Source organism: Artemia franciscana, chromosome 8 (genome assembly GCF_032884065.1).
Source record: "Artemia franciscana chromosome 8, ASM3288406v1, whole genome shotgun sequence".
NCBI lineage: Eukaryota > Metazoa > Arthropoda > Branchiopoda > Anostraca > Artemiidae > Artemia > Artemia franciscana.
In genome coordinates, this window is record NC_088870.1 from 39385070 (window position 1) to 39405069 (window position 20000).

The 20000-nt window shown below is 34.0% G+C and overlaps 1 protein-coding gene across 5 annotated transcripts in view; it reads right to left on the minus strand.

Annotated features, from left to right (window-relative positions):
• Nucleotides 1–7793: 7793 nt before the first annotated feature.
• LOC136030408 (uncharacterized) overlaps nt 7794–20000 on the minus strand; it is a 22686-nt gene continuing 10479 nt past the window's right edge. For 2 of the 5 annotated variants that reach the window (XM_065709368.1, XM_065709370.1), the window contains one exon: nt 7794–8323. In XM_065709368.1, the coding sequence (XP_065565440.1) occupies nt 7936–8319 (384 nt within the window). In that variant the 5' untranslated portion in view covers nt 8320–8323 and the 3' untranslated portion in view covers nt 7794–7935. Of the gene's footprint in view, nt 8324–10447; nt 10476–20000 lie in introns of those variants that run through there. The other 3 variants (XM_065709369.1, XM_065709366.1, XM_065709365.1) reach the window with 3 other exon arrangements.

A 20000-nucleotide genomic window follows, 5' to 3' on the forward strand; every position in this document is an offset into this window, starting at 1 on the left:
AATCACGCAAATCTGAAATCACATTAATAAAATTGACAGGTCTTGTCACTTTATTTTGTCATAGGAGTTAGACAAACGCATTACACTGAGTGCTCTTGCGTTTGTTTCTTCCTTGCTTAATTCACTTATATTGGTCTGTATGTGAAAAAACTATCCATCTATCGAGATGTCACAATTTTAGAAAATTTAGAATTAGAAAATTTAAATAAAGAAGAGAAGAATAATAGACTACGTAAACAGGAGGATTTCTGGATCCATACTCTTGGTACAGCTTATCCTTTTGTGCTAAATGATCGTGTAGCAAAATATGGTGACGTGTCTCATGTTGTTGTTAAATGTATTGATGGTTTTATGGACCATCCTTCTTTTACTTGTCCTACTAAACGTAAAAAACGATCGAGAGGACATAGGAAAAATAATAGAAAAAATGAATTAGATGTACATATGCTTTCTATAGATCTATGCCAGCTACTTGAATCTAGGGGTATGATTTCTGTAATAAAATGTCTAAATAATTTATCCAAGAGGAATTTAATCAAACTTTTCTGGATTGTTAAGAATAATACAGCTCTTGATTATAATATTAAAGTAATATGTGATACAATTTGCATTCTAACTAAAACGAAATTTATTTCAAAAAAGAAAAAGTTCGATAAGATTAGTAATAAGGATAACAGATTATATTTACCTATTAATTTTACTTGTAAGCAGATTGAACATATTAATTTACCAGAAATTTTAAATCAGCGGCATGTGAAACAGGCCCTTCCTAGTAATTTGGATTATAATGATAGTCCAGTTTTAACTTAAAAATTTTCAAAAACTATTGGGCAAATTATTTTTAATTATAATTTAATACTAAAAAGACTAGATAGTGATATAAATTGGACACCGGTTTGTAATTGTAAGCAACTTGGCCCATTTGTAAATCCTACTTACAAACATGTTATAACAGGGGACTTTTCATTTTTTCAACATACGTAGCTATTACCATCGAAAACTAAAACTTTTGAAATAGGAAAAGAGCCTTTAATCACATTCTGTCAATAATAAAGCAAGATGATCTTCAAATTATAATGAATAAAGGGGCTAATTTCCGTCTTTCTCATCATCTGAAACCATCGAGTGTTCTTGATGGCTTGGAAAATGATTTTGATTTATTTATTGATAAGTGGTGTAAGAAAGAGAATAAAAATAAAGAGAGTTTTCAAAGTTGGAAGAATTTAATTATTAGTAGAATAAGAAATAAAATATATTCTAACTTAAAAAATAGTAACACTAAATCATTATTTTATAATGCGAAGATTAAACAAGCAATTGCTAATCTAAAGAATGAATTTGTAATTGTGCCAGTGGATAAAGCTAATAATAATTTTGCCATAATTTGTCAGAAGCTGTATTGTAATATCTTAAAAAGGGAGTTATGCACAACTAATGTTTACGAAAAGGTAAATATAGAGAATGAGAATTTAATTGAAAAGACTGAAGAAATACTTTTTCAAAATTTTAATATTAAAATAAATGACAATGATAAAAAGTTCCCTTTCCTATATTGGACTGTAAAATTTCATAAGAATCCCCCTAAACCACGGTTTATTGCTGGAGCAGCTAAATGTCCAACCCGCATTGCTGCTACTGACCTTTCTTTAATTTTAAAGGAAATTGTAAATAAACTTAAAACCTATTGTTCTGGTATTAAAAAATTTTTGAATTTTAATCCATATTGGAGTGTTAATAATTCACTGCATGTGATAGATTCTTAAACAATGGTTTCAGCTAAAAGAATTGAGTCTTTCGATTTTGCGACAATGTATACTAATTTATCACTTAATGTAGTATTTGATAATTTAATTACTGTTATCAAGAAATCTTTCCTCTTATCTAGTAAAAGGTTCTTAAAAATAGACATTTATAATAAAAAAGCTATATGGACAAATTGCTTTAATACTACAGTTAACTTGAGATGTTACAGCTTGGATATGATTTTTGAGTTATTGGAATTTGTTTTATACAATACTTATATAAGATTTGGGGGTGATTTGTACAAGCAAATTTTGGGAATTCCCATGGGGGGGGGAATGCCAGCCCATTTATAGCTGACTTGCTTTAAGTCAACTAGAATATAAATATATGATGGATAAGAATAATCCAATTAATTTAAAACATGCTTTGTCAAATAATAAAAGATATTTAGATGATATTTTGGTCTTAAATTGTAAGGATTTCATTGATATTTCAAAAAATATATATCCATCAGAGCTTATTCTTGAGCCTAGTCATGGCGCTGGTCATGAAGATCATTTCTTAGATTTAAATATTAATATTTGTGATAATAATAAATTAAGTTTTAAAATGTATAATAAAACGGATGATTTTGATTTTGAAGTGATTAGTTTCCCATTCCCTGAAAATAATATACACTCAAATATCACATATTCAGCGTTTTTCTCACAGTTACTTCGTTATGCAAGGATTTGTAGTAATTATATTGATTTTAAAAATAGATGTAAAATCTTAATCCAAAAATTGATATCAAGAGGTTTTTCTGCAAATAAATTAACTTGGCAATTTAAAAAATTTAGTTTTCATTATAACGAACTTTTAAATAAATATCAAAAGAATTATCTAGAAATTTTCAACTAATTTCGGAGGTTCGAGAAATGTTGTCGCAGCGCCATTTATTTTGAATTGTGTTTCTAATTGAGCGGATTTTCTTAAAACTTAGCCACATGGTAAAGATGAATTCTATAATTGTTTAGTTGATTCAGGTTTTTTGCAATGTGTTAATATTTGTGATTTGGTAAAATTTATAATATTTAGTTTACCTATTGTTGCTAAAGGGAGGGACATATTAACAGGATAAGCATGTTTTGGTTTTACTTGGTTGTTTTACATTTGGTGTTTTTTTTTCTTTCATAGGCATATATTTTGGGGGTGATACCTGACGCGGGGATGCCATGGATATTCTGTAGTAGCCACAACACTGTGCTGGGTAGAGAATTTAGAGTGGCGAAACCCTATATAGGCCAGTGTATTCTCCTGATGAGCCCTTATGTTGGGTGTTGCCTCTGAATTATTTGTCTATATTATTTTTTCTATTGTTTGGTAAATGACGACTTACACTTATTGACGACATGACTGCCTGTCCATGGATTATTCTTTATGGTTGATTGTGTGTGGCTATGCTGTTTGACCTATGTGATTGTATGGATGAGTAGGGTTAAGGCCTCATTCAAGTGCTGGTCTATATTAATCACTAATTTAGGAAAACAGTCTTTCTTTTCTCCTTCTGTCTCTCTTTTCTTTTCTTTTTTTTGTGTTTGTGCTGTTGCACTGGTGATTTCTCTTTTCATGATAAAATAGAACTTAATAAAAATTTAAAATATACAAGATAAATGCATCAAAATAGATAATAGAATTCACAGAAAATAGCTCAAAATAATAAAATATCATACAACTCTGTGATTTTTTTTTAACAGCGAGTAGACACGGGATTTTAACAAACCCACTTACAGGAATTTGCTTGCAGTACAACCTCACTCGTACAATGTTAAAGTCATTTAATTTCTTAAAATATGGCTATGTGCATTGGAATTTCCAAATTATCATTCTCTATTAATACTTGAAAGCAAAATTCAGACTCCCCAGCTTTTCCTGCTCTATTCAGAGATATGAGAAAATTGCTGTCAAACACGTTTTAATTTATTTTCCACCCGAAGAAAACTCTTCTGATACACCCCCTCTCCCTGTCCTTTCTTCAAATCCTAGCTATAGGCAAACATGATAATTCAAGTCAATTTAATTCTGATTTTAGTCCTTATAGTCTATATAAACAAAGAGAAGATTTAAAGTTCTATTCTTCACTTTTTCAAACAGTTCGTGGTAACGAACTGTAGTAAGGAGCGACCTGGCTCAATAGTAACCTAAACTCTAAAAATGGAATTTTTATGCCAATAGTTAAATCAAAAGAATCGCATTTTAATGTTGATTTTAAATATATAAGTTTCATCAACATTAGCCTTACTCGTCAAAAGTTACGAGCCTGAGAAGATTTGCCTCATTTTAGAAAATAGGGGAAAATACCCCATAAAAGTCATACGATCTTAAGGAAAATCACACCATCAGATTCAGCGTATCAGAGAGGCTTACTGTAGAAGTTTCAAGCCCCTATCTACAAAAATGTGGAATTTAGCATTTTTTGCCAGAAGACAAATCACGGATGCGTGTTTATTTATTTTTTTGTATTATTTTTTTTCCCCAAGGGTGATCGTATCGACTCAGTGGTCCTAGAATGTCGCAAAAGGGCTCATTCTAATGAAAACTAAAAGTTCTAGCGCCCTTTTTAAGTGACCAAAAAAAAATGGAGGGCACCTAGGCCCCCTCCCACGCTCATTTTTTCCCCAAAGTCACCGAATCAAAATTCTCAGATAGCCATTTTACCCTATTCACCATAGTCGAATAGCCTAATAACTATGTCTTTGGGGACGACTTACTCCCCCGCAGTCCCCGTGGGAGGGGCTGCAAGTTACAGACTTTGACCTGTGTTTACATATAGTAATGGTTACTGGGAAGTGTAAAGACGTTTCCAGGGGGATTTTTTTGGTTTAGGGGGAGAGTTGAAGGGGGGGGGGTTACGTGGGAGGATCTTTCAATGGAGGAACGTTTTATTGGGGAAGAGACTTTCAATGGAGGGGGCGCAGGATTTTCTAGCATTATTTAAAAAAACAATGAAAAAATAAATATGGAAAGTTTTTTCTACTGAAAGTGAGGAGCAGCATTAAAACTTAAAACGAAAAGAAATTATTACGCATATGAGGGGTTTACCTACTCGTAACACCTCGCTCTTTACGCTAAAGTATTTTTAGTAATTTCAACTATTTATTCTACGGCCTTTGTGATTCAGGGGTCATTCTTAAGTAATTGGGAAAAAATTTAAACTTTAGTATAAAGAGCGAGGTATCGACGAGGGGTGAGCCCCCTCATATACGCAATAAAAGCATACGAATATAGAAGTTCGCTACGTAAGTTAATTCGTACGTTACGTATATTTTTTACTTATGAAAACATTCGTAAAAAATTAAAAGTTATAGTTGCCTTTTTAAGTAATCAAAAAATTGGAGGGCAACTAGGCCTCCTCTCTCGCTCCTTTTTTTCAAAATCATCCGATTAAAACTATGAAAAAGCCATTTAGCCCCCCAAAAAAAATTACTATGCGAATTTCGTTTTAATTATTTATGCGTGGAGAGCCAAGATAAAAAAAAATGTATTAATTAAAAAACGTCCAGAAATTAAACAAAAAAAAACAAGTTTTTTTCAAATGAAAGTAAGGAGCGACATTAAAACTTAAAACGAATAAAAATTACTCCGTATATGAAAGGGGCTTTTCCTATACAACTCTGTGATTTTTTTTTTAACAGCGAGTAGACACGGGATTTTAACAAACCCACTTACAGGAATTAGCTTGCAGTAGAACCTCACTCGTACAACGTTTAAGTAATTTAATTTCTTAAAATATGGCTATGTGCATTGGAATTTCCAAATTATCATTCTCTATTAATACTTGAAAGAAAAATTAAAATTTAAAAAGAACAAAAATTACTCCGTATATGAAAGGGGACTTTAAGAAAAAGAGCTAAACTTTAGCGTAAAGAGCGGGGCGTTGAGGAGGAAAAGCCCCTTTCATATACGGAGTAATTTTTGTTCGTTTTAAGTTTTAATGTCGCTCCTTACTTTCATTTAAAAAAACTTGTTTTTTTGTTTAATTCACACTGAAAGCCAATAAAGGGGTGAGAGTCCCATATACCCTTAAGACCTTTCTCCTTAAAGAGATTTTTTAACCAATTCTAATGAGAAAAAATGCAATTTTTCTAAACACTCAGTTTTGAAGTTTCGGACTAAGCAGTTGAGGTTCATCAATAATTATATTAAGGCTAAAAAACCATTTGGCTAAAAACCTTGGCTGTGTTCATATTACACCTATACAATATATTTTTTTTTTCATAAAATTGCCCTCTCTCTCTCTCACATTAAAGTTTTTTTGAACCGGTTTTCCTACTGTCCAAAACAGAATATCTTGGTCTTCCTTACTATCAATACAATAAAATAAAAACAAGTTTTTTTAGCTGCTAGTAAAGAGCGACATTAAAACTTAAAAAGAACAGGAATTATTCCGTATATGAAAGGGGTTTTCCCCTCCTCAACGCCTCGCTCTTTACACTAAAGTTTGACTCTTTGTCACAACTCTTTTTAAAACAATAAAAAACTTTAGCGTAAAGAGCGAGGGGTTGAGGGGAGGGACAACCCCTTTCATATACGGAATAAATTCTGTTCGTTTTAAGTTTTAATGTTGCTCCTTACTTGCAGTTGAAAAACTTTTTTTATATTTAATTTCTGAACATTTTTTTTAATTAATGCATGTTTTGATTTCGGCTCACTGCACATGAACAATTAAAGCGAAATTTGCATATTAATTTTGTTTTGGCTAAATAGCTTTCTCATAGTTTTGATCGGACGATTTTGATAAAAAAAGGGTGGGGAGGAGGCCTAGATGTACTCCAATTTTTGCTTACTTAAAAAGGTAACTAAACCTTTTATTTTTTTACGAACGTTTTAATTAGTAATAGATATACGTAACTTACGAATTAACTTGAGTAACGAAATTCAATATTTCTATATTTTTATTACGTATATGAGGGGGTTCTCCCCCTCATCAATACCTCACTCTTTACACTAAAGTTTTATTTGGTCCCGTTCTTTAAAAATGACCCCTGACACAAAGGCCGTTGAATAAATAGTTGAAATTACTAAAAATTCTTTAGCGTAAAGAGAGAGGTATTATGGAGGAGACGAACCCCCTTATATACATAATAGTTTTTGTTCGTTTTAGGTTCTAATGCTGCTCCTTACTCCCACCTGAAAAAACTATTTATTTATTTATTTTCTCATTGTTTTTTCTAAATAATACTAGAAAATCCTGCAGCCCTTCATAGAAATTTTTTCCCTCATGATAAATTCCTCCATGGAAAGATCCTCCCACGTAACCCCCCCCCCCCCCGACCCCCTTTTAACGTGAAAAAGTCCCCCTGAAAATGTCTGTAAACGACCCAATAACCATTACTATATGAAAACAATGGTCAAAGTTTGTAACTTGCAGCCCCTCCCCCAGGGACTACGGCGGATTAAGTTGTCCTGAAAGACATAATTATTAGGTTTTTCGACCACACTGAAAAACATGGATATCTCAAAATTTTGATCAAGTGACTTTGGGAAAAAATGAGGGTGGGAGGGGCCTAGATGCCCTCTAATTTTTTTGGTCGCTTTTAAAGGGCACTAAAACTTTTAATTTAGAATGAGCCCTCTCCGTGACATTCTAGGACCACTGGGTCGACAAAAACACCCCTGGGAAAAAAAAAACATGCATCACTGATCTGTCTTCTGGGAAAAAATACAAAATTCCCAATTTTTGTAGATAGGAGCTTGAAACTTCTATAGTAGGGTTCTCTGATATGCTGCATCTGATGGTGTGATTTTCGCTAAGATTCTTTTACTTTTAGGGGGTCTTAAGCCCTATTTTCTAAATAAGGCAAATTTTCTCAGGTTCATAATTTTTGATGGGTAAAATTAAACTTGATGGAACTTATATATTTAGAATCAGCCCAAAAATGCGATTTTTTTGATGTAACTATTGGTCTCAAAATTCCTTTTTTTAGAGTTTGGGTCACTATTGAGCCAGGTCGCTCCTTACTACAATTCGTTACCACGAATTGTTTGATTTCAGGAAGATAGCGGCAAACAAGTACTACTATTAGGAAGAGGTATCAGGAGTATTTTTTTTTAGATAGGGGAGTGTCAAAACAAAATAAGTACATCCTTAGCAAGTAATTTTTCGTTTTTCTATTGGAAAACTGTTTGAACCAATTCTGTGGAGAATTCTACTCACCCTTGTCGGCAGGCAAGGTCATAGTACAAGCAATAGTTACATAAGGGGTTTACCTCAGGTGCAGCAAAATGATTCTCATCCAAATCCAAACTTAGAGAATCTTCTTCATGATCACTTCCTGTCCAATCTGAGCCAAAAGGGAGGCTTGGAATTCTTGTCTTAATCATTTCACATGTGACATTCATAGCATTAGTTGCTCCTGAATAAAGGATCCCTGGCCCTTGTCCAAAAGCTCCAGGAAGACTCATGACCATGTCCATTCCAGCACTAAGACCAGTTCGAGGAGCATACAATAAACTGCTTAACAATGATGGTGCTGAACTTCGAGGAGTTGCAAATTCAGTCTTGGCAACTTGTTCACCTTTACTAGGTGATTCCATTTTTCTAAAATGTTAAGGTAAATGAAAGGATATTTCAAGTTACAAAAGTGTATATTAGTAACAAGTAAATTAGAACTAAGAGGCCTTGAGACTGGCTTTAAGAAAAGTATACTCTGTAATGTTGGTCTGAAGAGTTATTAGAATGTATTCTTTTGATTTACTATTCTTTATTGTCTTAATTTACCCTATAATATATTCTAGTTCTAAAGTCTTTACTTGATTTCAACTATCTAAGGGCAACACCAACAGATAAAGTACATAAGCAAAATGCCAAAACATAAAAACAAAGGCAAAGCAAACGAATGAGGCAACATGATTCATTTTTCGGTACGTGACAGTTATCACGACCCCACTCAAGGAGTTTGATCTGTTTAAAACCAGTTTCTCTGTCTGCATTCGAAGATAATTAGCTTAGTCTCAGTGAGATAAACTACTGTACAGGTATATTTTAATTAAATATTTAATATATAGAGCTGGTTAGGTTATGTTTTGCGTTTAATATAATGCATTATGGGCAACCTGCTTTCCGTATTCTCTGTTGTAGTTTCCATAGTTTTGTTTCTAAAGCATTATATTTTCATCATATGTCGGTATATTTCATTATGATTAACCTAACTGCAATCTTGAGAGTGGTCGGAATAACTGACAAGTACTCATTTTCCTCTTAGGTTGAATTGACTTTTATCATGGGTGGGCTAAATTGCAACAGCAATCTATGCTCAGGTTCATACAAAAAGGTGGTTAAGAAGTCTACCAGAGTGCATGACTCTTCCCTCAGGTGCAGGACTGGTGCTTATTTACCAGTGATATTACTGTAGCAGGCATTGTAATGTTACTTTTTTCTGTTGTTCTACTTGGGTACATGTCTAGTTGTGGGTACTAGTTACCACAACCATCAATAAATCAGTAGGTTGACGTTAATGCCATTTCAGTTATGATTGGTTCTATTTTGTGCTTTATGTGGTGACAAAGCATGAAGTCATCTTCCAAGTGTACTAGGTATAAGCACTTTAACTGCCTCAACTTTTTTATTTGTTATGCCTCTTTACCATTTATGATTTTCATCAACTTTCAATTAAAATATATTTTCTTGGTTCAATTCTTTCAGTTCCTTGGTGTTATTGTCTTGCAAGGTCTGTTGTCTAGATTTATCCCTTTCTTTATGATTTTCTCAAAAATATGGTTCCTAACTACCTTGAGTTGCAAAGGTGATGTCAACACTGGGACCATCATGGGTAATTTGCTGCTTATAAAGAGCTGAAGTAGAGAATATCCACCTTCAACAGGTGTGTTTTGGTACTCAAGGAACAAAATATTTGAGTATGTTTGATTTTCTGAAGTTTTGTCATTAGCCATTCCACAACCTTTCTTTCCTGTAACCTTTGACTAGCATTGTGATTTTTCTGTTGCTCTTTTGACAAACAAAACACTTCAAAATATGTGTTGTTTGCAATGAAGATTAGATGACATTACAGCTGTTATTTGTGTAATAATAACAAAAGAAAACTGTTTAAATATATTTTCTTTACAGCAAAGTACCAACGACACTCTAAACATTAGAGCATTCAGAGGGACAGTAGTTTCACTCTCATTGCCTGCAGATTCTGCTTGTGCTGGTTGCAATTTTTCATCCACAGCAATATTTACTATTTAAGAAAATTGTTATTCTTTTGAGAACTTTTGAAAAACTTAATTATTTTCTATATTTCGAAATTTTTATTTGAAATATGAACAAATTTAAAAATTAATTGAAATTAATTAAAAACGAAATGAATTTGAAGATATGAGTTTCTAAAACTCCTTAAAGGGCCAGTTCGAAGTGTCTGAATTCGTCAGTCAAAATGTCGACAATACAGTTATTTTCTGGGGGCGGTATTTCCTGCAGGGGGTGGGAATTTTCCAGGGAGGTTAACACCGGCCACCAAAAAATGACAAGCTAAGATAAAAAACACAATTTTTCAAAATAAAAAATAAGCATCAAACAAGGCATGTTCAATGCTAATAAAAACCAGAAAAGAACAGAAACGCCTAACAATAAGAAAAAAGGGATTGCATCTAATCAAGTGAAGGAGAGAAGGTGAAAATTAGAGTTGTTTGTCAATAAACCTAAAAGTAATTAAAATTTAACCTGTATTAGGCTGGACTCCTATTAGCTGGATTTGGGGTAGGAAATATGGGTCAATTATTTTTGGTTTTCCTTAAAAAAAAAAAAAAAAAAAAAAAAAAAAAAAAAAAAAAAAAAAAAAAAAAAAAAAAAAAAAATTCCAGTTTTTGTATCTATTCTTGCATTCAACTAACTCAACTTTTTCTTTATTCAACTCAAAAAATACACAAACAATATTATGCCCCAACAGAGAGCAGAGCTCATAAGGCTGGGACGTGCAAAAACATAAGAAAAAACATCAACATCTCATTGTAACAATGATTTCAAAATATAATACGGTAAAAGACAAACAAAATAGAAAAAACTCAGAAAAGATAAGTAAATATATAAATATCGGGCAGGAGGGGCATGGGAGGCCATCCCAGACAAAAGGACACAAAAACAAACACACAAATAAGAAGATCAAATAATTTTCCATCATCAATGGTGAATAGTCAAAATTTTAGCAAACAATCTTTAATATTTGCTTTTTTAAATTTAGCTGAGATTTTTGGGAAGGATCAAACATAATTTTATCATTCAGCTCATAATTGTTAGCAATGAAGGGTATTTGGTACCTAATCGAAAACCTTGATCTTTCAGAACTTACAAAAGGAATTCGATACATCCCAGATCTCCGACAATCCGAACGAGGAAGTAAAATTAACAGAGATTTGTCACAGAAATAATTTTTACAATTTTGGATTTGAAAATGTCATATGGTATGGTAAATACTTACCATATGGTAAGTATTTAAAACTCGTATATCATTTAAATCAAACAAATTTAAGAAGAGGAATAATGTTTTAGTTTCCGAAACACTTTCAAGTTTGGAAGGTCGATGTAAGAAATTTCCAAGTATTCTTATTGCCCTATTTTGTAGTACCTGTAAGGGTTTTATATACATCCAAAATGTATTAAGGTATACAACTGAGCAGTAATTCAATTAAGAAGTAATTAGAGTGGCAAATTATTTTTAAATTGGTAAAAGGAAAAATATTCTTCACACGATACATCGACTCAATATTTTGAGCAAGTTTTAATCTTAAATACTCAATATGATTATGAAGACAAAAGGGGATCAACCTAAATAACGATATGATTGGACCCTACAAATATTTTGGTCACCAACCTGAAGCCTCTGACAAGAAATCTCTCGAGTGCATTTTTTGATCGACCAAAAGCCATAAAATTAGTTTTTGCAAAATTTGGTACTAGATTATTGGAAACAAACCATCGATTTACTGAGGTAACACTTATAGTCAGGTTTTCGATCAATGTCAATGAATCCCTAGCTTTAGCTGTTATAGCTATATCATCTGCAAATAGAATTGCATGGCTAATATTCTCATACAAACCTCGTGGAAGATCATTAACATAAATCAAAAATAAAAGTGTACCTAATACTGAGCCTTGGGGGACACCAATATCAATAAGACTTTTTAAATTAGTAATTTTCCACCGAACTCTACTCTGATTTTGCGTCCGCAGAGGTATGATCTAAAAAGTTGTAATCCTTTCCCTCTTATGCCGGAATTTATCATCATGTTAAGAAGAATTTCATGATTTCAAGTGTCAAATACTTTTTTTATATCATAGAAAACAGCAGCCACATGGAAATCATCATCTAAACAAGCTAAACTAACAGGGGCCAGAAATATACTCGTACATTCATTCTGGGGTAAATATTCTTTATGCGACCTGTAAGGGGACAAATCTATTCCTGCTGAAACAATTGCTTGACCAACACCAGCAAAATAATCACTAAACATATTAGCAACATCTTGCGGTTCTCTAACTTCTACACCATTTATATTAATTAATACCTCAGGATGTGATAGCTTTTTATTTTTTCCAATTTTATCCTTAATTAAATTCCAAGTTTTTGGAGAAGAATCAGAATTTTTAAATGAATTTTCATAATGTACTCTTTCATTTTCTCTAAGAATCCTTACTAACAGATTCTTATAATTTTTAAAACGAATTATATTTATTTCAGTGGGATACTTCATTTTAATTTTATATAGACGATTTTTTTCATTAATAGACTTCAAAAGCGATGCATTTACCCATGGTTTTCTTGGTGTTTGCCTCTTTCCTTTCAGATTTCTATACGGGGAAAATTTATCCAGCTTTTTGGTCAATATATTATAAAAATTATCTAAGGATTGATCTGGATCCATTTAATCAATTAATGAACTCCACCCTACGTCATCGAGTGCTTCTTTTAATTTTAACAAATTTTTTCCCCAAAGTCTCTTCGCTTTGTTGACTTCTTTTCATTTTATGGGAAATATAGCGAAAAATCAGCCATAAGTATGCAGTGATCAGATGAATCATCAGGAATGACGTATGTACTAACAGCACTTTTCAGGTGAAAAAATATTATCAATTAGTGAATATGGCGTATCAGTTATCCTGGATGGTACAAAACATACAGGATATAATCCATGAGATAGCGGACATTGTAAAAACCTCAAAGTGTTACTATCCAGTCAATTCTGATTAGCAGAAACGAGGTTCATTAAGTCAATACTAAAATATCCCATAGCTAGATAAGAAGTATTAAGACTAGCTAATTTATCCAAGAATTTTTCAAAACAATTCCTAAATTTTATCTAACTAGCTAACGGACTACGGTAAATAACTGCGATTAGAATCTTCTCATTATTTGGAAAAAAACATTCAACAACACAAGACTCAAATAACATTTCAATATTCATTGGCAAAAAATCTAGTCTTGCACGGGCTGGTATGCAACTTTTAATTATAACACCAAGACCACCTTTCTTTTGCATACCCCTCCCAACATGAAACAATTGATAACCATCAACATGAACACTTTCAATTGAAAACCCTTTTAAAAAAGTTTCGCATAAACCAAATATGTCCGTATCAGATATCGATAGAAAAGTGTCAATTGTATCCCTTGCAGTCCTCCAGCCCGGCAATTCCAAAACGATATCATCCTTGTTCTAGAATTCTTCTTTGCCAATCCATTCAAAATAAATATTGACTTTTTGGTATATCAAAAATGCTGCTATTATCTTCATTATCACTAGCTACAATATTTTGGAAAACTGAATGAAACAAAAGAGAATCTTGCTCAAATTCTGGAATTCCATCACTATCTCTATCCATTATCAGATATTACCACCATGTCAAGAATAACCACACCACGACCCATGCGCCCAACAAACAAAAATAAAAGGTAACAGAAACAGAAACAACTAGGAAAAGAAAAAAGAAATGTCTTCATTCTAAGGCAAATTCTTTCTATATTCTACCGCTATTCATAAAGACTTCTATACCATCAGGATTAGCAATCACCAAAGCTGAAGGGCAATCTTTAGAAAAATGCGGTATAGATCTGAATAGGGATTGTTTTCCCATAGACAATTATTATGTTGCATGTTCAAGAGTTGGTAAACCTGACAATCTATTTATATGGACAGAAAATGGGACAGCAAAGAATCTATATATATATAAAAAATAAGTTGTCAGTGTGTGTGTGTGTGTCAAGTGACGTCATGTTTGTGTGTCGACTGACGTTATGTTTGTTGATTGACGAAATTACGCACCGGGACATCGGGACACAAATGACGACCGGGACATCGGGACACAAATGACGACCGGGACACCGGGACATAAGGAATATAAATGACGACCTGGACAATCAAAGAGAAAGCGACCGGGACACAAATGCTAAGAAGCAGAACATCATCAGCATATGCAACGTGACTAATGCCTAAATTATCATTGTAAAAAATTGACGGTTGAAGACGTTGGAGACACGAAGCTAAAACACATTTAAAAATGCTCGGGGATAACACGGCACCTTGCCTAATGCCTTTTTTATCAGGAATATACTCCCCTACCGTACCATTCCACTTCACCCTAACTGAAGAATTAGCATACCAATACTTAAGCACGGAAACAATAAAAAGGTTAACACCCGAGGCTGCTAGAGAAAACAAAGTATTTGAATGAATTACATTATCAAAAGCACTAGATATGTCAACAGTCAAACCATACAGGGGACTTTTTTGAGCAACAGCTTGTTTCATTAGCCGACCCACAATATGGTGAGCTTGAAAACAGCCCATACCTTTTCTAAAACCAAGCTGGAAGGGTGTAAAATTGCACTTGGAGTTAATGGCCGGTAGCAGTACATATTCAAATAGCTTACTAACAAAATAAGACACAGTAATAGGACGATAATTAGAGCAAGCACTGGGGTCCTTACCCCTCTTAACTATGGGAGATATACAACCGGACAAAAAACTATCTGGCACAACGGACTGTGCCAAACACATCTGAAACAATAACTGCAAATGCTTCAGCAGTTCAGGGCAATCATAAGCAAAAAACCTGAAGAAAAGACCATCACTATCGAGAGACTCAGACTTATTCACTTGCATAAGAGCTCGGAGTATAACACCAGATTCCACTGACAACACTTGAGATAGGTTGATACGAATTGGGAGGATTCAGTTGACAAGCTTTGTAAAATGATTTTGGGGATTAATATTAAACGAAAGCAAAATATTTTTATAATGAGAAACGAAGTCACATAGCCGAAGAGACGAATTAACTGGAGGTGAACACTTAACACTGTTTATAACACGATCCCAGGATTTCTTGTCACAAGGACCATCCCGGGCATTCAGTCTCGCTCTACGCAGGGAATATTTGTACTCTCGCTTGGTTTTCTGTTTTATTTGATGTACTGAACCAGAAGAAGGACGATTACAGGCTATCCACATACGGAGCCAGAACTTAGCTTTTTGTTTAGCTATCTTCACTTTAGGATCAGCTTTCCAAAAGGGATTGCGAGTACCCGTTAGCACGCACTCGGAGGGTACAGCTGTTTTAGCGGCAGACTTTAGACAGAACACTATTTGCTGATAATACAAGTTGATATCTATCCGAGTTGAAGTTGTAGATATAGATGTAGATGTTTGCAATAAGTAGAAAGGCACTTTAATAGATGATAATAACTGGGACAATGTCAATACATAAAGTGGAACATTGGTATTTTCCCAATTTAACTTTGAGAACCACTTGGGAGAGTTATGTTGCACAGAGGTCGCCATGGAGCAAGATAGTTGGCACGTGATTGGTAAATGATCGTCGTCGATTTTAGAGTCTTCCACATGAACTATTGATGAAAGTAGAGTTGAATCTGACACAATTACATGATCAAGGTTGGAAGTAAGACCACCACGATTGTGAATATAAGTAAATGGAAGATCTTTATCAGCAAGATGGAATCCTCCAGGTAGTGATTAGAGAAAGATTTAAGATCGGTCGGAATTAGATAATAAGTCAGTGTTCATGTCGCCGGCGAGAACTCATTTGGTATTTTGTTTTGAAAGGTCGCTAAGTAGTGTTCGTAGGCGATTACATGCTTGTGAAAAACTAGACAATGACTGCACAGTCTTTTTATTACAGAGGAAATATATGTTTATAAATGCGGTATCACCACATTTTATCGCTAAGATGTTAGCGTCGCTTTGCAATAATATTGGCTGAGTCTTGTGTCTGAAATAGATGGCCAGACCTCCTGATGGTCTTCCACGGGTTTTTTGGGCGGCTCTAAAGAAGGTATAATGGGTTCGAGAACGCTTTAGGCTATCAACATTCACTTTAGAGAGAAGGTGCTCCTGTAGAAACACAATATCATTTTCAAGTAGCTCACTTATCAGTAGATCCTTGTCTTTTGTACCATTAATATTAAGGGAAACAAAGCTAAACGGAGTTTGAGCATTCATTTATTAGCGTTGTTGAGAGCCGATCGGAGAACTTTGCATTTCAGGCTAAAACTTACGTGTTCCATAGTGCAATTTGCACATTTTGGTGAGGCTTGGCGAGGGTTTTTCTTGGAATTCACATGAGGGCCAGAACATCTGGAACACTTGGGAGGTGCTGGTGAGCTGGGACAAGCTCCAATCAGGTGATCATGTTTTTAACTACGTAGAACTTGCGAATATACAACATTCTTTAATGTCCCATTGTCTGTGCATATAAATAGATTGTCAGGTTTACCGACTCTTGAACATGCAATATATAATGGTCCATAGGAAAACAATCCGTATTCAGATCTATACCTCATGATTCTAATGATTGCTCATGAGCTTTGTTGATGGTGATTGCTAATCGACCATTCCCTGTGTCGCCGTCGTCATTTATATATCCCCCTGTGCCCCCACCAGCGTCCCCGTTGTAGTTGTGTCTCTGTGTCCCGGTGTCCCAGTCTGTGATTTCTCTTTGAGTGTCCCGGGCGTCATTTATATTCCTTGTGTCCCGGTGTCCCAGTCGTCATTTTTGTCCCGGTGTCCCGGTCTGTATATACATTCGTTTTTGAATTGGTCTTTTTTTAGTTTTTAGTTTTTTACCTTTTTTTTAGTTTTATTAGTGATACCTCATGATTCTAATGATTGCCCTTGAGCTTTGTTGATGGTGATTGCTAATTGAACATTCCCTGTGTCGCCGTCGTCATTTATATATCCCCCTGTGCCCCCCGGCGTCCCCGTTGTAGTTGTGTCCCTGTGTCCCGGTCGTCATTTATATTCCCTGTGTCCCGGTCGTCATTTGTATCCTGGTGTCCCGGTCTGTATATACATTCGTTTTTGAAAGGGTATATGATGAAATAAATTTTTGCATTTTTCCCTTTTTTTCTTTTTAGTTTTTTATTGGTTTTTACTTTTTTTTTTAGTTTTTTTAGTTTTTCTTTTTAGTTTTTTTATTTCAATTTTTTAGTTTTGTTTTTCTCCTTTATTTTTCATTTTTTTTCTTTTTTTCATTTTTTTCTTTTTTAGTTTTTTTTTAGTTTTTTAGCTTTTTTAGTTTTTTTTATTAGTTTTTAGTTTTTTTTTCTTTTTAGTTTTTTTGTAGTTTTTACCTTTTTTTTAGTTTTTTTAGTTTTTTTTTACTTATGTCCTGGTCGTCATTTATACTCCCTGTGTCCCGGTTGTCATTTGTGCCCCGGTGCTTTGTTGATGGTGATTGCTAATCGAACATTCCTTGTGTCCCGGTCGCTTTCTCTTTGAGTGTCCCGGTCGTCATTTGTGTCCCGATGTCCCGGTCTGTAATTTCGTCAGTCGGAAACATGACGTCAGTCAACACACAAACATGGGGTCACTCGAAAGACACACACACACACACACACACACACACACAGACAACTTATTTTTATATATATATAGATAGATAGATTGATTGATTGATAGATAGATAGATAGATAGATAGATAGATAGATAGATATATATAGATAGATAGATAAGTTGTTTGTTTGTGTGTCTGTCTGTCTGTCGACTGACGTCATTATAAGGACTGAGCTGTATGTCGTCATGAAGTTAGTTGTCGTCATGTTTGTTATGACGATGCTTAGTATATGACGTCATTATAAGTATTTAAGAAAATGTTTAAAGACAAATTTTTAATTGTAAGAAGATCGTTGAAAGAGAAACTTTTAATTGTAAAATGACTGAAGAACCTACAATGGCAACAGCCGAGGAAGCTGCTCAAAGAGTCTATGCGAAAAGACTTGCAGATGATGGAGAAAGTAAGATAAGAAAGCGTGCGGAGGAATCACAAGAACAGCATGAATACAGGCTTGCGGCTGATAGAGAAAGTAAGAAAAGAACCAGAACAGCATTAAAACAGGCTTGCGGCTAAAGAACGCAAAACCGCGCAGTTAGATGAAAATCCATCTGGACAGCGAGAGTCAAAACATATTTTTAAACGAATTCGGGGTTACCGAGCTAGCTACACCAAACTGACTTGAACTCTAATCCTTCGAATTTAAAAGAGAGCATCAAAGCCAATGGGCTACTCAGTAACTACTCATATGGATTGTAAATTCGAATAAATGATTAATATAGAGTGATAGAGAAAGTGTAATATATCTTCTATCTATCTATCTTATTCTATTCTATCTTCTATATATATAAAAATAAGTTGTCTGTCTGCTATGTCTGTTACACTATGTCTATTACGCCAGACATATGACGTCTGAAAAATAAAGAAGAAAAAGAAAACTGAAACTTAAAATGTAAAAACTGGGAATTGCATAAATATTTTGAAATATTTTGACAATAGAAAATGGTAAAAAAAAACTAAAAAACTAAAAAACTAAAAAGAAAAAACTAAAAAAAAACTAAAAAATAAAAAAAATTAAAAAAAGAAAAAAAGGAAAAAGAAAAAACGGAAAAAATAAAAAAGGTAAAAAACTAAAAAGGAAAAAAAATAAAAAAGCTAAAAAACTAAAAGCTAATAAAACTGGGAATTGCACAAATTTTTCAATATATTTTGACAATAGATTAAAGTAATTCGAAAACACTAAAACAAATACCCAAATTTTTGCGGTTTATTATAAATTGTTGGAGCTTTAGCATGCTTGGCACGTAAAGATTTTTCGAAGTGTCAATGTTAGAATGAAATTAATAAAAAGAAAAACTAAAAAAGAAAAAAAAAAACTAAGAAAAAAAACTAAAAAAGAAAAAAACTAAAACGAAAAAAACTAAAAAAGAAACTATATCTATATATATAAAAATAAGTTGTATATCTGCATGTTTGTTTGTTTGTGGGTTTTCATTTGACGTCATTATGAGTATATAAGGCTTTGTATATGACGTCATTATAAGATGACACTACAGACCAGGACACCAGGACACAAATGACGACCGGGACACAGGGAATATAAATGACGACCGGGACACTCAAAGAGAAATTACAGACCGGAGCACCGGGACACACATGACGACGGGGACACCGAGACAGAGGGAATATAAATGACGACCGGGACGCTCAAACAGAAATTACAGACTGGGATACCTGACACAAATGACGACCGGGACACAGAGAATATAAATGAGGACCAGGACACAGGGACAGAACTACAACGGGGACGCCGCGGGCAAAGGGGGATATATAAATGACGACGGGGACACAGGGAATGTTCCATTAGCATTAACCATCAACAAAGCTCAAGGGCAATCATTAGAAAAATGCGGTATAGATCTGAATAGGTATTGTTTTCCCATAGACAATTATTATGTTGCATGTTCAAGAGTTGGTAAACCTGACAATCTATTTATATGGACAGAAAATGGGACAGCAAAGAATCTATATATATATAAAAAATAAGTTGTCTGTGTGTGTGTGTGTGTCGAGTAACGTCATGTTTGTGTGTCGACTGACGTCATGTTTGTTGATTGACGAAATTACGCACCGGGACATCGGGACACAAATGACGACCGGTACACCGGGACATAGGGAATATAAATGACGACCGGGACAATCAAAGAGAAAGCGACCGGGACACAAGGAATGTTCGATTAGCAATCACCATCAACAAAGCACCGGGACACAAATGCTAAGAAGCAGAACATCATCAGCATATGCAACGTGACTAATGCCTAAATTATCATTGTAAAAAATTGACGGTTGAAGACGTTGGAGACACGAAGCTAAAACACAGTTAAAAATGCTCGGGGATAACACGGCACCTTGCCTAATGCCTTTTTTATCAGG